General features: G+C 40.5%; 1 protein-coding gene across 3 annotated transcripts in view; it reads left to right on the top strand.

Moving 5' to 3' along the window:
- Nucleotides 1-15,876, top strand: part of LOC124789626 (U6 snRNA phosphodiesterase 1) — a 51,532-nt gene that overhangs the window by 5,363 nt on the left and 30,293 nt on the right. For all 3 annotated transcript variants that reach the window (XM_047257045.1, XM_047257047.1, XM_047257046.1), the window contains exons 2-4: nt 1,007-1,149; nt 1,239-1,419; nt 1,501-1,660. In XM_047257045.1, coding sequence (XP_047113001.1) covers nt 1,007-1,149; nt 1,239-1,419; nt 1,501-1,660 — 484 coding nt within the window. The remainder of the gene's footprint in view (nt 1-1,006; nt 1,150-1,238; nt 1,420-1,500; nt 1,661-15,876) is intronic.

The raw sequence follows: 15,876 nt of genomic DNA, 5'->3' as shown, positions 1-15,876 counted from the left end.
ATCTAAAGTCGCTCTGTATTTAGTGATGAAAGTAATAATGTTCTTGCAGACATAGCTCATAAATAATAATTTAGAAGTAAGAGATAAACTGCAGCTATGCAGAATAACTGAGGAGGCACCAGCTCTTTTCAGAGTAACAGATTTCCTTCTCATTTACTTGATTAAATTTAGTTGGAATAAACATGAATAGCCATAAGTAGTATAGTGAAGTGTAGTGATGAAACAGTGTACAGGTTAAGTTTCTATGATTTTCTTGTCTTTTGTTAATTTATACCTTGACCTGTTACACAGCCATGAAGATTCTTTCTCTTCATGAGATCAAAAAATTAACGAATGTGTATTTTAGACCACTAAAGAATCCATAATAAAGTTAGGTGAAAACCATCTGGCTAAATGAAAATTGAAATTATTCAGTTGCATACAGACAAATGTAATCTAAAATCTATTAATATAATGCTACTAATAACTTAAGATAATCAGGCAAGCAAGATTAAAGAGTTAACAATAGCAGTTGTTTGCCGTGTGTTTTATTTGCCAGTTACAATGTGGGAATAATGAGTACTCTGCTATAAAATAACACACAGAATAGGCCACTGAGTCTACAAAGTTCTGTTACTTATGGGACCTTATGAGAACACAGTTTTTTATGTTGATATTCTTGGCTAAAAATCCCCCCCCCCCCCCCCCCCCCCATTGCTAGATGTAAATGCTGATTCGTATCTTCCATCATTATCCCCTCTGTCATCATTGTCTGAAGGTGTCTTCTGTAACTGATGCCATGGAATGGTGGTGGTATGAAAAGATCAGGGAAATGTAATTTACTGTTGTAGATAGTCATTGCCTGCAAAGGCAGAATGCTAGTAGTGTCACAGATTTATGTGGAAATTGAAAAGCTCAGTGTATTCCCATAAATCCTTGACTTTGTATTGTCACAGTCCAACTTTCATTTGTGATAGAATAGGTACTGTAAAATTAATAGTTGTACTGAGACAAAACTTTGTTACAGATTGCCTCTTCCACCTGCTCTGCGTTTGCTCTACAATAAAGATGAACAAGAAAGAACAGATGATGATCCATCGCTTCATGAAGGACGAGTAAGATCCTTTCCACATGAAAGAGGAAACTGGGTGACATTTGTATATATACCATGTAATAAACAATTTATATCACATGTAAATGAACTTGCTACATGTTACATAGTTTTCTGAAACTTCTAACGAAATACATGAACATTGCAGGTGATCCATTGCCTTTACTACATACTTTGCTGGAGGTATTTTGTAATCTGTTGGAGAGCATAGCTGTACTTAAACCTGTCAGCGACTTACACATAAGCCTCACCCAAACAGTTGTACTGCGGCATCACTGGATTGACCCCTTTGTGGACTCTGTTTCTGAGAAAGTAAAAGAGTTGCCAAGGTAAAATACACAAACTGTTCTGTGCAGATTCAACTGTTTACTGGGCTCTCAAATAAGTATTCAAATGTTTCAAAATTGCAGGTTTCGTATAACATTTGATTCAGTGAATGTGTATTGTAATGAAGCAAAAACCAGAACATTTATTGGGCTGACAGTTTCTTCTGGGGCAGATGCTCTGATGAGTGCAATAAGAGTGTTAGATGAATGTCTTTCTGAATTCAAGTTACCTGCCTTCTATGAGGTAAGAATCATAATTATCTCTAAAAAAGAAAATATTGTTATATAGAAGGAAACATTCCACGTGGGAAAAATTATATATAAAAACAAAGATGAGGTGACTTACCGAACGAAAGCGCTGGCAGGTCGATAGACACACAAACAAACACAAACAAACATACACACAAAATTCAAGCTTTCGCAACAAACTGTTGCCTCATCAGGAAAGAGGGAAGGAGAGGGGAAGACGAAAGGAAGTGGGTTTCAAGGGAGAGGGTAAGGAGTCATTCCAATCCCGGGAGCGGAAAGACTTACCTTAGGGGGAGAAAAGGACAGGTATTCACTCGCACACACGCACATATCCATCCACACATACAGACACAAGCAGACATATTTAAATATGTGCGAGTGAATACCTGTCCTTTTTTCCCCCTAAGGTAAGTCTTTCCGCTCCCGGGATTGGAATGACTCCTTACCCTCTCCCTTAAAACCCATTTCCTTTCATCTTCCCCTCTCCTTCCCTCTTTCCTGATGAGGCAACAGTTTGTTGCGAAAGCTTGAATTTTGTGTGTATGTTTGTGTTTGTTTGTGTCTATCGACCTGCCAGCGCTTTCGTTCGGTAAGTCACCTCATCTTTGTTTTTATATATAAAGAAAATATTGTACTTGATACAGAATTGAGGTTAAGTTAAGTGTGCACACAATTAGCATGTAGGTAAGGCATGCACAGATTGAAATTGTGTTCCAGACTAGCATCAGTTGCCATTATTTCAGCAGTTGGTAGTTATCTGCTTCTTGCCTGTTCTGTTCTTAAAATGTGCTCGTAATAAGTGCCTATGTTTCTTTGTAACAGATTTGAAGTACATCATATGGTGGCACAAGTTTCATCAGTGAAATACTGTCATAATTATAGATTCTGGTTAGTTTTGCTGGTTGTGTAAGCAGTTAAGGTACCATTTATGAGAGATTTTGAGTACTGAAAATGTTTTGTAGCAGTGTTGCAAAAGCAGAATTTAATTTTCTCAGACAAGAACTGTCAATATTGCAGCAATTATTTTGAGATTTTTAAATTCTGTAAGAGAGTCCAAACAGCAGAATTAAGCTCATAAAGGAAATTGACAATGTTTTTGAAGATCTGATGGCCAGATGAGATCTGAACACTACTCCTGCAGAATACTAGTCCAGTGCCTTACCTTAACCCGTCCCCAGGGGGCTTGTGGTTCTATTGTGAGTTTGTACATGGCCTTGAGCTATTGTAGTCCATTCTTCCTTCCTGGGCTGCATTCCTTTTCCTGTCCTTCCTCCTCCCGTTGTGCCCCCCCCCCCCCCCCCCCGTCCTCCTCCTCCTCTTCTCTCTGTGTTCTTACTCATGTCAATCTTGCTATCCACCTGGTTTCCATGCAGTTTTGTTCCCCTTACCTTTTCTCTGTCATCCTTCTGATTAGGCATTTTTGGTCCCACTTTGGGGTTTGGCCTCCACTTCTAAATTTTCTCTCTGTAGTATGAGCCATTTGGGGAAGAACTCCATCCCTAGTGCCTACGGCATGGGTTCCTCTGCCCCCCTTCCTTCCCTACTATAGCACCCTCCGCCACACTGGTTCATCAGCACATGTACAGTGTGTAAACTTTTAGATGACAGACCTCTCCCTAGTCCTGAATCGGTAGAAGTCGGTACACGTCGGGAGGCTTCGGTAGGCACGCAGTTTTGACTGCTGCCAACATTACGTAGCTGACTGTGTTGTACAAGGTAGCCATTGTAGATGGTGACAGCCTCGACGTGGCCTACCCCCCCCCCCCCAGTATCGTGCCGCACAACGATCGCATTGCGAGAAGAAAATCGAAATGCTCAGAACGAGCTGCGACACGAGAAGCAAATGTCACCACCAAACAGCGGCCGGACGTAGTAATACCTCCCGGCCCTCACAGGCGAAGTTACGCAAGAGAGCGAGACAAATGCCTCAGTTTCCCCCCCCCCCCCCTCCCCGGAGCCAAGTGCGTGGACGAATACGTATATGCCAAGTTAACATAGAAGGATACACGAGGACAAAAGGAGACATCCTCACAAAGCTACTAACAGAAGAAAAAATTGATGTGCTGACCTTGCAGGAAACACATCTATCAGAAGAAAATATCTCGAGACTTCTAATACCAGGCTATGAAATTGTGGGCTATAAAGCCCATAATAAACACGGTATTGCAACACTGATCAAGAAAGAACTGGTTGATAATATTGAGGAAACTATGCACCACGAATTTGCCGTGGGAATCAAACTAAACGATATGACTGTGTATAACGTGTACAAGCCACCTTCAGAAAAATGGGAACAACCTGTTTTACCTAACCCACAACACCCTGCAGTCATAATTGGCGATTTTAACTCCCACCACCCCAGATGGGGCTATCAGTCTTGCGACAAAGAAGGACTCATGCTGGCAGACTGGGCAGATATAAATAATTATACATTAATATACGATGCAAAAGATACCCCCACCTTCTGTTCAGGAGCGTGGGGCACAACATCAACGCCCGATCTTTGTTTTGTCTCATCTGGAGAAACTGGAATAGCACTTCCGTCCAAGAGAACTGTACTGAGCCGTATTCCTCGGAGCCAACACAGACCAGTTATTATAGACCTTAGGATCCAAATACCAGTAATAAAGAGCCCCCCTATAGCCCGCTGGAACCTCAGGAAGGCTAACTGGGTTAAGTTTAAAGATACCATTGAAAATAATGTAAACAGAATTCCCCCAATCCCAGAAAATTACGACAGATTTACGAAGTTAATTATCAAAGCGGCACATAACTCAATACCAAGAGGAGCGCGGAAAGAATACATCCCATGCTGGACAAAGGAGTGCGAACAACTACTCGATGAATATAACAAAACAGAGAATCCAGAACTAGGAGAACAGCTCATAAGAGCTATGGACGAGGAACGCAAACAGGGATGGCAAAAGCGGATGGAACAAATGGACTTTACGCACTCCTCACAGAGGAGCTGGAGTCTACTGAGGAAACTTGGCGGAGCACAATTCAAGGGACGGAACATCAATAATAAAATGACCCCTAACAAGATATGCTCTTCTATACTACAAACATCCAGAATCCATGCCTCCGCCTCGAAGAAAAAAGAACTGCACCAACTGATGAACGAAGAGCTAGATGCAAGCGAGGAGGAAGCAGGTTTAGCGAACTGGGTAACACAAGAAGAGATAAATATAGCACTAAAGAAAATGTCACCTGGTAAAGCAGCTGGCTGTGACGGCCTTCTTCCAGAATTCTTGAAGAACCTCGGGCCAAAGGGAAGAGTATGGCTGTCTTCTCTTTTCTCTAATATCATAGATACTAGCCGGTTACCAAAGCAATGGAAAAACGCACAAGTCATAGCCATCCAGAAACCAGGGAAAACAGGAGAGAATGCTAAAGATTATAGACCGATATCTTTATTGTGCACCACTTACAAGCTGTTTGAACGAGTCATCCTAGGCAGAATAGAAAGTAAAATAGAAGCTGCTCTTCCCCCAGAGCAAGGCGGTTTTCGAAAAGGAAGAGACTGTTGCGACCAAGTTCTCGCCCTAACCACTTTCATTGAAAGAGGTTACCAAAACAAAAAGAAAACGGGCATGGTATTATTAGATCTCACCTCAGCATACGACACCGTATGGACAAAAGGGATACTGTATAAACTGTCAAAAGTCGTGAAATGCAAGAAGATCATAGATCTAGTCAGAAATATGTTGATAAACAGGAGATTCAAGGTATCTCTGAATGGGAAAACAAGCAGCTACAGGACACTACAAAATGGTCTCCCCCAAGGGTCTGTGCTGGCTCCATGCCTTTTCAATTTATACATAGCGGACATCCCAAACCTGGAATCTCGTTCTTTTATGTATGCAGATGACATCGCTATCGCGGCTCACGCCAACACATTCGAAGAACTGGAAGAAATTTTAAACAGGGATCTGGAACGACTACAACAATATTATGACAACTGGCACCTCAAAGTAAATCCGACTAAATCCGTGGCATCAATAATGCACTTGTGTAACAAAGATGCAAATCGTGAGCTAAAAGTGCAAATAAAAGGTAAATTGTTGAAAAACGATAGAACGCCAAAATATCTGGGTGTTAAGCTAGATCGCACTCTCACATATAAGAGCCACCTGTACGAAGTCGCCCAAAAAATGAAAACAAGAAACAACATCATAATGAAACTGGCAGGAACAACCTGGGGATGTTCCACTGAAACTCTACGCACATCAGCACTGGCACTTCTGTATAGTGTAGCGGAATATTGCGCACCCGTCTGGGCCCGCAGTAGGCATGTCAGATATATTGATGTGCAACTTAACGAGACAATGAGGCTCATAACAGGAACAGTAAGACCCACCCTGAAACCTTGGCTGCCCGTCCTTGCCAATATCGAACCACCCTCGATTAGACGTGAAAGAGCAATCCAGAGGTACAAAGAAAAGTTCAGGGACCTACCTCCTCCCCCTGACAGATTGAAGTCAAGAAATCCCTTCTGGAAAGAACTCAAACAACAGATTGATATCGATAACCTGTGGAAACAGCGATGGCAGGAAAGCAAAGTGAATAACAGTTTCCTTATTGAGGACCCATCTCAACGAGTTCCAGGCTTCCAACTCCAACGTAGAGTGTGGGTAACTCTAAATTGTCTGCGGACAGGTGTTGGTCGGTGCGGATATTTGTTGAAAAAGTGGGGTTTCTCCCAGGACCCCAATTGTGAGTGCGGAGAGAGTCAAACCATGCAGCATATAGTTGAGTGCGACGTACACGGACTTAAGGGAGGAAATCTGATGGACATACATGTGATAAGTGACCAAGCACTTTTGTGGCTGGAAACCCTGCAAATTTTATTGTAAATCATTGTTAATGTTAATTTAAATTTTTATGTTGATGTTTGTAAGTGTATCACGCTTTGCCTGTAGCTGAACGAGAAATAAATAATAATAATAAATTGTCGTCTGCTTCGTTATTGTTTTGCGCTGTACTGTTCTGTATGTTTTTATTGTACAGTTGTGCTAAACATTATCAAAATGAGTGAAGAGGCAGTTGCTGGCCCATCTCGGCAGTCGCCAACAACCTCAACCGGTAGGCCTAAGGTTAGAAGGAAACCAGTATTACGTAGCGATGCTCGCAAAATTATATTACCACATCAGATATAAGTGAGGAAGACTCAGACACACAAACGGAAGACAGTGACAGTGAAAGCGATTGATCATATGGCGTGAAATGTTTTTACAAAAGATCACAGCTTGAATAAATAATGTAAATTGTATTTCTGTTCTATTTTAATCAAACAAAGAAACAGAACATAGTGACAGTGAAAGCGGTGGACCACATGGCTTTAAATGGTTTTACAAAAGTATGACATCTCGAATAAATACGAAAAACAATCTGCCATTCTGTTTCAGACTGTTTCCTTTCCTTGCGATAAGCGTACTTCATTGCTGCAGTTTAAGATATTTATTAAACAGTAGCTGTACGCCCGTGCTTCGCAATGGAAGAAATCTCGGAAAGTTGTTGACCGATTGATTTAAAATTTTGGCACAACGTTTTTTAGGAATACGCCTGTGGTTTTATATACTTTTTTAACACGTTTGCGAAACGTGTTGCGAATAGTGTTAGTAGTGAAGAAATAATAGAACAAAACGTCATGCCTGACGCGGCACTTTTTCACGCATCTCGATGTTTACCACGTCATATCTCCTGAATTATATGTCGTAAAGAAACATAAATGTGCCGGCCCATTTACTGATATATGTGGATACTGTATGCGAAATATATTGCGATTAGAGTTAATAGTAACGAAATAATAAATTAAAACGTCATGCCTACTGCGGTAGATTTACAGTACGTACTGAGAAAATGTAGTAAGCGACAACCTTTCTTTCCTTTCATTGCAGTCGGATGAATGATTTGTGAGCACATAGTAGACAAACATACATACATTCATTTTTATATATATATAGATTTTAATGTACATGACTATTTCAGTTTCGTTTATGAACAACAGTTAAAGCGAGTTTTACTTCCAAGCCTTTCGTCTGCTTTCATGTAAGCATGACGCGCAATTTGTAGTGCCAGCACTGCAACTGGTAGGCGTGCCTTGTCCCCCCCCCCCACAACGGCACCTCTCACCTCCCGGCCAATGCTTGCTTCCTCCTCTCCCCGCACTCCCCTCATAACTCTGCCATCTTACAGTTAACACACTGTAGCCAGGTCAGTGTGATGGGGCTGTTATGTACCAGTCTGGGTAAGTCATCTGACAACACGGGGATCACACTTCTGATACTTAAGCTGTTGCCGCCTCATACTTTCGTAGGAGTGGTTGCTTCTTATTCCAGAGCATCAGAACTCCTGGCAGCAGCAGCTGTGCCAGATGGCCCTTGCTGTGACTGGGTGGTGCCCAAGGGGAGAGCCCCTGATCAGATTGGGTGGTATCAGGGCGAATACTTTGCACATGAAGTGTATCAAGCTCCAAAAATCAGGCCATTCTCCTACGGCCATCTCTTCATGTGGTAATGAATCACTGAAAGATGCTTCTTATGACCCTGCAGGCTTCCCTTCCCTGGCTGCGTCCTGGAAGGAGGGCCAGGCTCACCAGTGTGGGCTGAAACACTTTCCCCACTACCTGGTCTGTACTAGGATGACAGGGACACATTCATTGCCACAAAGCCATTATTTATTGTGGAAAATATCAAAGACAAGTTTGGCGAAATGGAGTCTCTCACTAAGAAGTGGATGGTTTTCCTGCTGATGAGAACTTCCCGTCCACTCTGCAGCTCTTCGTGCTTGTGATTATCTTGGCGACATCCCGGTGAATATGATCCAGGTAGTCAGTTTTCATAGGTAACTCATCCTTCAAACTGATGAACTCTGGAACGAAGGGGTGTTCCTTCTGTTCAGCATGTGCAGAAAGGGCATAAGGATAACCCCAAGGACACTGGCGTCTTTATTGTTGTTTTTCAAGGGAGATACCCTCCCAGAGAAGGTCAAGGTTGTGTGCGATGTGAAGCCATACGTCCCGCCACCCAGAGGTTTTTTCGGTTCTTGCATTTCAGGCACATATCTACCCAATAAACAGCAGACTGTCTGTCTTGTGATTGTGGACAGCCACCATCAGGTGGATTTACTGGCTGGGCCCCACTGCACTTCTCTCCGCCATGAATTCAATCCCTCCTCCTTGTCCTCTTCCCTGCATTCTCTGCCGACCATCTCCCTTGGTTGGTTCTTCAGCCATGGGTTTGGTTGGATCTCTTCCAGGGTCTGAAAGCCTCCATTGCTCAGATGGTGTTCTGTTGTTTGTTCCAAACATTCTTACAGAAGTTTCAGGATGGCATTGTTTTTTACACTGATGACTCTAAATCCACTGATCATGAGGGTTATGCCTTCACGTCTTCTGTTGGCATGGAACACCTTCTCTTGTCTGCCACATGTGAAGTGTTTTCATTCAATGTTCCTCCCTCACACAAATTTTGTTACGTATGGACTCAATCAATGGCCTTCAGGCTATCGCTTGGTGTTTTTTCTGCCATCCCTTGGTCTCTACCATCCACGACCTTCTCACTGTTCTTGGTGGTGCTCCTTGTTTGATCAACTTCCTTTGGGTCGCTTGCCACATTGGTATTCCAGGTGATGAATTTGATGATCATTTGGGAGGGAGGAAGGGGGGGGGGGGGGCAGTAGCCACCTACCCTCTGTTCGCCATAACCCCTTCAGAGGTGGATTTGCGGCTTAACGTCAAATCCTCTATTGCTCAATCTGGGCTGAATCTTGTGAGGCTGCCCTTCTCTCCCTCTTCCACCCCCAATCCTGTGTAGTAAACTTTACGCCATCAAGGAGACTCTTCTCATGTAGCATTCTTCCCTCTGTCTCTCCCATTGAGAGTCCACCATCCTCTACCATCTTGATATTTGCCATACTGGGTTGACACTTGGATTTTTACTATGCAATGAGCCACCCCTCCCTTTTTCTAGTTACGTGTCTCCGATCATGGTGATACATATTTTGCTGGATTGCCCTTCCTTTTGGCCCTTTGTACTAAATATACCATCCAACCTTCCTTGTTTCGGGTGTTAGCAGATGGCCCTGCATGGTTATGTCTGCCCTCGGTTTTCTTCGTGAAAGTGGTTCATATTCTCAGGTATAAGTTCTTGAATTTTGCTATGGAAATTGAGTCTCCCCTGTTAGTGTAGGTGTTGTTTATGAAGGCCTTGACCTTGCTCCATACCAGCCAGGCTCTCCTCACCTTTTCTCTACATTTTGTCTGGTCTGTAGAGCTGTTTTTTGTCCCCTTTCCTATTGTCTTCTTCCCTGATGTCGTCCTCGTTATATTGTGTTAGTGGTATGGTAATGTGTTCATTTTGGGACGGATTGGTGGGGTGCTGGTGCCTCACCATGTGTAGTGGTTCTTGGACACCCCTGCTCTAATTGTTTCCACCTACCCCCTCCCGCTGCTTCCTTTCCGTGTTGCTCTGAAATCCTGTTTTTGTGGTTTATTTTTGCGTGTTATCCCTTCCCGTTGATTGGATTGTGCTGTTTGGTCTCTCTAGCTCTCTCTAGCTCTCTCTAGCTCTCTCTCGCTCTCTCTAGCTCGCTCTCGCTCTCTCTAGCTCGCTCTCGCTCTCTCTAGCTCGCTCTCGCTCTCTCTAGCTCGCTCTCGCTCTCGCTCTCGCTCTCGCTCGCACACACACACACACACACACACACACACACACACACACACACACACACACACGCACACAGTGTGAAACTGGAACTTCTGCGGTTCGTTATGATGGAAAACATGTAAAATGAGATTTGGAAACTAATTACAAAACTTAATTTCCTGCTGAGTATCAGAAAGCACATAATCACTACAGCATCAGACATCTGCCCGCCCTGAGAAAGCGGTTCAGTAAAGGTGGACTTTTTCACACATGTGCAGATTGCTGAAATACAGCTATGTCTTTATTTGAAAGGCTTATCCCTGAAAATGTGTATGTCTGAAAAGTTAAGTGCCTACATGGAGATAAACACCTAGAAACAGCAACCAAATTGCCTGCTTTCGAATGCCGCAATGATATCCAGGATCATATTACAAATCTGGGATACTTTCATGATATTTCAGGTTGCCAGTCCCTTGGTGGAGTGAGATGTATGTTGATCAAATGTTGGCGTATGGCACTATGAAAACACAAACCTATAAACTATTCCACAGGATCTACTAAACTGAGGAAGCATTCAGGAAAAGTTAGGTCAGAAATTAATGGCACTATATTTAAGACAACGTGGGCAGTCATACCTAAGTGGTTGATTAAATGGCTATAGTGAAAATCCACCATACCCCAAGGAATAGTTTATTGCTGAATCAATTAGTGCCCAAAATCTCATTGGTGTACTTGGCAGTTTTGTAAATCATTCTTGTTTATCAACAATATTATGGAAAGGATTGGATTGCTACTCATCACATAGAGAGAGCATTGAGTCACAGACTGACACCATGGAAGGACTGCTAAACATTTAAGCTTTCAGCCATAAAAGTCCTTCTTTGAAAGTAGAAAAAACACATTGTCACAGCAATTGTTTGCTATTTAAAATTCCATGTCACATTGCCTCTTAAGTCAAAACTAGTAAAAAAAAAAGATGTTTGTAAATTTTAGTTTTTGGGTATATTGCAAGCTTAATCTAAAAAAAACTATTTAGTGTATCAAAATCGTTCAATAGCTGTTTTGCTCTTCTGTGTAATTTATATTGACATTAAGCCTCAAATACATAGACATATTAACTGGACCTACGGCTTCATGGTTAATTGGTACTATTTACTTTCTCATATACTGGTTGTATATTATTTTCCCTCTATTAAGTTCTGCAGTTAATTGTTGAAATTCATCCACACTGTAAGAAATAGTACAGTCAAATTAATGTAGGAAAGGTGATTCATTTTGCATTGACACATATTCCTTTATTTTCACAGTCATGGATTTAAAAACTTCCTTTAGGACTGTTGAGGATAGTTTTGGTGATATGGAACCTCCTTGGCTGATACCTTATTATACTCATAATTGAAGAGTAAAGATGTTGAGTTGCTGAAAGGCACGTAAAATGACTGAAAATTTTACACACACACACACACACACACACACACACACACACACACACACACCTAGATGGTGCAACATATGTCTTACTTTACACAGAACTTATAGATCTTGTAAGTTACATTAAACCTTTAGCTACAAATACCGAGATACAGATACAAATAAGAGATGCTATTTAGTGATCCCCACACAATTCATGTTCAGTTCTAATTTTTCACTGCCATGAAGTAATATAATGGAAGTTGTAGCATTGCAATAATCGTCTTTAGTACATTCACGTATACAATGTAACGGATTCCATTGATTTCCTGTGTAAATGCAGAAGTGCACAAAGGCATAGCGCATTGTTATCGCTTATTATGTGATTCTCTGTGTTGGAAAGCAGATCTTGAGTCAAGGCTTGGATTAATAGAAGTGGGAAATGTTTCATAACACAATTTTTCAAGAATAAATTAATCATTGCTCCCTTTGAAAGTAGTGTATGAAACTGGAGATTTAATTTTAAGAGCTTGCAGCCATTGCACCAGTTGCAGATTCACTGCAGGTGTTACTGCAATTTGCCACAGTCTTTCGGGACTGCAAGCTTACCATAGAACAGTTGTGCAGTATTTCATTCTTTTGCAGTCACGCAGAATTTACACCTTTCACATACCTTGTTTTACTACTCCGGTACATCATTTACAGTGATGTTGCATGCAATCAGTATCTTGTTTCTCAAGGTCTATGAGCACAGATTTTGTCATAACTTAGTAAAGGGTTTCATTCTTCATACTATAAATTCAGTCATGAGTTGCCAACTACTTCCTTTGCCTGATAAAAATCTAATGTTTTTGCTATACAGTTGATGTTTTCAGAGAATATTTTGTACATTATGGTTGGAAGGCTGATAGATCTTTCCTGTGAAGTAAAATAATTGAAGCATTGCTCAGTTTTTGAAAACTGCCTTCCTCTACAGACTGACTGTAAATAATTTTGCAAATTCATTTAGTTTACTTTTACTCCAGTTTTAACCATCTTTGTTAAGACACCATTCTCGCTTGGACACCTTTCCATCTTAATCCTCTGAACTGCTCTATACATTTTTAATAGTATTACTTCTAAAACATCATTACTTGCAATTTTAACAATATGTGTTTTTGCTTCTTGAATTAGAGAAACAGTGAAAATATTTTGGGATGCGTATAAAATTTTTTCTTGTGTAGGTACACACTAGTTGTAATCTTTTAATGAAAGATTATTTTGTTTTCTCCATAGTCTTTTGTTCTTAATTGTTCCTTTTGTTAAATTTGGACTGTTTTTGTTACAGCTTCTTAGACATTCATGAATACGTTTGTTTAATTCAGCATATTCTGTCATGTTCCTATTATCATTTGCTTGAACCTCTTGCCATATGTTTGTTCTATTTGGTTTTTCATTGTCTTCTGTTGGCTCACTTTCTGTGTGCAATAGTTTCAGTATTTGCACAAGTATCTCTGCTAATTCATTGTACCTTTTACGTATGCCTGTATAACCTTCATTTTCTATAAAGCTGAACAAGGTTGTTAGTGGCACCAAAGTTAGTGTCCACTAGCTCGTGAACAAGACTGGAATTCAAGTAGAGAGTAGCAAAGCAAAAGCAGAAATGATTAACTCAGTTTTCGGATTTCCTTCAAAAAGGAAAACTTGGGGCATTGCCTCAACTTAATTCTCATACCACTAAAAAGATGTGTGAAATAGGTATTAATGTCTGTACCATTGAGAAACACCTGAAATTGTTAAAATTGAACAAAGCCCCCATGCTCAGTGAAATCCCTATCAGATCCTATATCCAGTTTGCAGCTGAGTTAGTCCCTCTGTTGATGGCAGTTTATTGTAGACTCATCAAACTGTGCTCAGTAGTTGGAAGAAAGCACAGGTCACACTAGTCTACAAGAAGGGTAGCAGAAGTGATCCACAAAACTACCATCCAATATCCTTGACATCCATTTGCTGTAAAATATTAAAACATATTCTGAGCTCAAATGTATTGAGATATCTCAAGCAGAATGTCCTCCTCCATGCCAACCAGCCTGGATTTCAAAAACATAGAATGTGTGAAACACATCTTGCACCTTTCTCACATGACATCCTGAAAGCCATAGATGTACCCTCTGCCACGCACATCAGTGATTGACAGAGTATAGATGTTGATGTTGCTTAATTTAAGTTGCCATAGTGAATTGTTTGTTTAATTGTTGAAAGCTAAGGGATTATCCACTATTGACTTGCTGTGCCTTTTGTTGGATCACCTGTAGGAACCACAGCTACTGTTTTGCGAACTTGTGATCCCTTTCCTGTGATCAGAGGTTGGCCTTCAACTAATTTAAATACTTCTATATTATAGATGGTGTTTCAGTTGAGTGTACAAACAGAATTTGTCAAATAAATGTAATTTTGTTACTGCAATGATTTCATTCATTTACATTACTGAAACTGTAACATGTTTCTTCCAACCTTACTTTCTCAATACCAGGTAGAAAGTCCATTTTCTGAGCTATCTTGCTTATATGTAATGAGTATATTCATATACTAACCTCTTCATTACAGCGTTCCTCACTGTACGTCATTGCTTTCATAATGACCTACATCCTTCCTCAAAGCACACACACTCAGGGTATCTTTCCAATGGGTCATCAGGTGTGTTTTCTCTGGTGTTTTGGCAGGTATTTGCAGTTCAAATACTGCTCATCAGGTCGTTCCTGTGTAGTCCTGTGTTGGTGGAAAACACTGATTTGTTTCCTGTTGTGACCAAAATGATTTTTAAAGTGGAATGTTATGTGCCCGTTCTATTGAGCAGTCCTAAATTGGTCTAGTGTGACCAGGACACTAGCAGCGACAGCACCAACCAGGCCTGTGGCAACTGATACTGCCATGCAGCAGTGCTGTTTAGTCACGGTTGGGTTATTGGTTGTTCTCCATATTTTACTGACCCTTTTAATACATATTGATAAAACAATTGCTACACTAATGTAGGACTGTTGAATCAAATGGATGCGTAAAATTCTACTTTAAAAATCATTTTGCTCATAACAGGAAACACACTTTCTAGTGACACTGAGCATCATGTGAAAGGCTTGATGAGCAGTATTTGTTTCAGCTAACTCTACCTACACATTGCAAAAGTAAAAATACAGATATCTATCAAAACAGCAGAGAAAATGCACTGATGGCTCTTAGAAGAGTCACCCTATATGTTTGAACATCAGTAGCCACATCTTCCACTAACATTACTAACACAGCTTCATTATAATAGTTTTCAAAAGATTAATCTCTTTTCATTGTTAGAGTATCCTTCATTACTACATTAACTCTTCACATTTCCTCCATAATTATTCCAAACTTTACCACTACTATAACATTAAATTAGAACAAAAGTCATTATCACATAACTTCATGGCAGGCAATACATATTTATTTATATTGTCATATATCAGATTTTTTATGCAATTCAGTATTATTATATTCTGTGTTTACTATGCAACTAAATCTGATCTTTTGGGGTAAAGTGAATTTTTCATATTTAGAGAGACTCATATAGAACAAATTTCTCCTCACATAGTACTATCTTTCACTTAGGAACTTTCACATACGCTGTTTCGTAGATATTACAGTTCCAATTGCTTTTAGTAATCGTATTTGAACAATAAAAACATAGATTTCTGACCCTCTGATTACAATTAACTTTTATCATACGGAACTTGTGCTTGCTAAGTACACCACAATTAGGCATGTAAATAGTTAAAATATGCAGTCCCTATCTATATAGCATCTGATGTCAGAGCTGAAAAATAAGACATAAATGAAGTAAGTTTATATACTAGTAGGCTCATGAACATAAGCCTGGGAAAGAAATGCCAGGTTAACATATGTTTATTTTCCAAATTATACGCCGCTAGTTGTCTTACTCCTTATATCTACTGGTTTTTTATCAAAATAACATTTTAAGAGAAATCACAATTATTTACATCTATATACTGTCCCTTACTGCCTGGCAATCAATAGTCTTTACAACCTGAGGAAATTTACACGACCTATCCATCCAATCTACTGTTAACATCTCTGGTCACTTAACCCTAGAGCAGGTGTGCCGTTTTTTTGGTACTTCCTCCCTCCCCCT

This window comes from Schistocerca piceifrons, chromosome 3, assembly GCF_021461385.2.
Source record: "Schistocerca piceifrons isolate TAMUIC-IGC-003096 chromosome 3, iqSchPice1.1, whole genome shotgun sequence".
NCBI classification, from domain to species: Eukaryota; Metazoa; Arthropoda; class Insecta; order Orthoptera; family Acrididae; genus Schistocerca; species Schistocerca piceifrons.
Note: the sequence above shows the minus strand (reverse complement) of the source record. Positions and strands in the feature narration are given on the sequence as shown.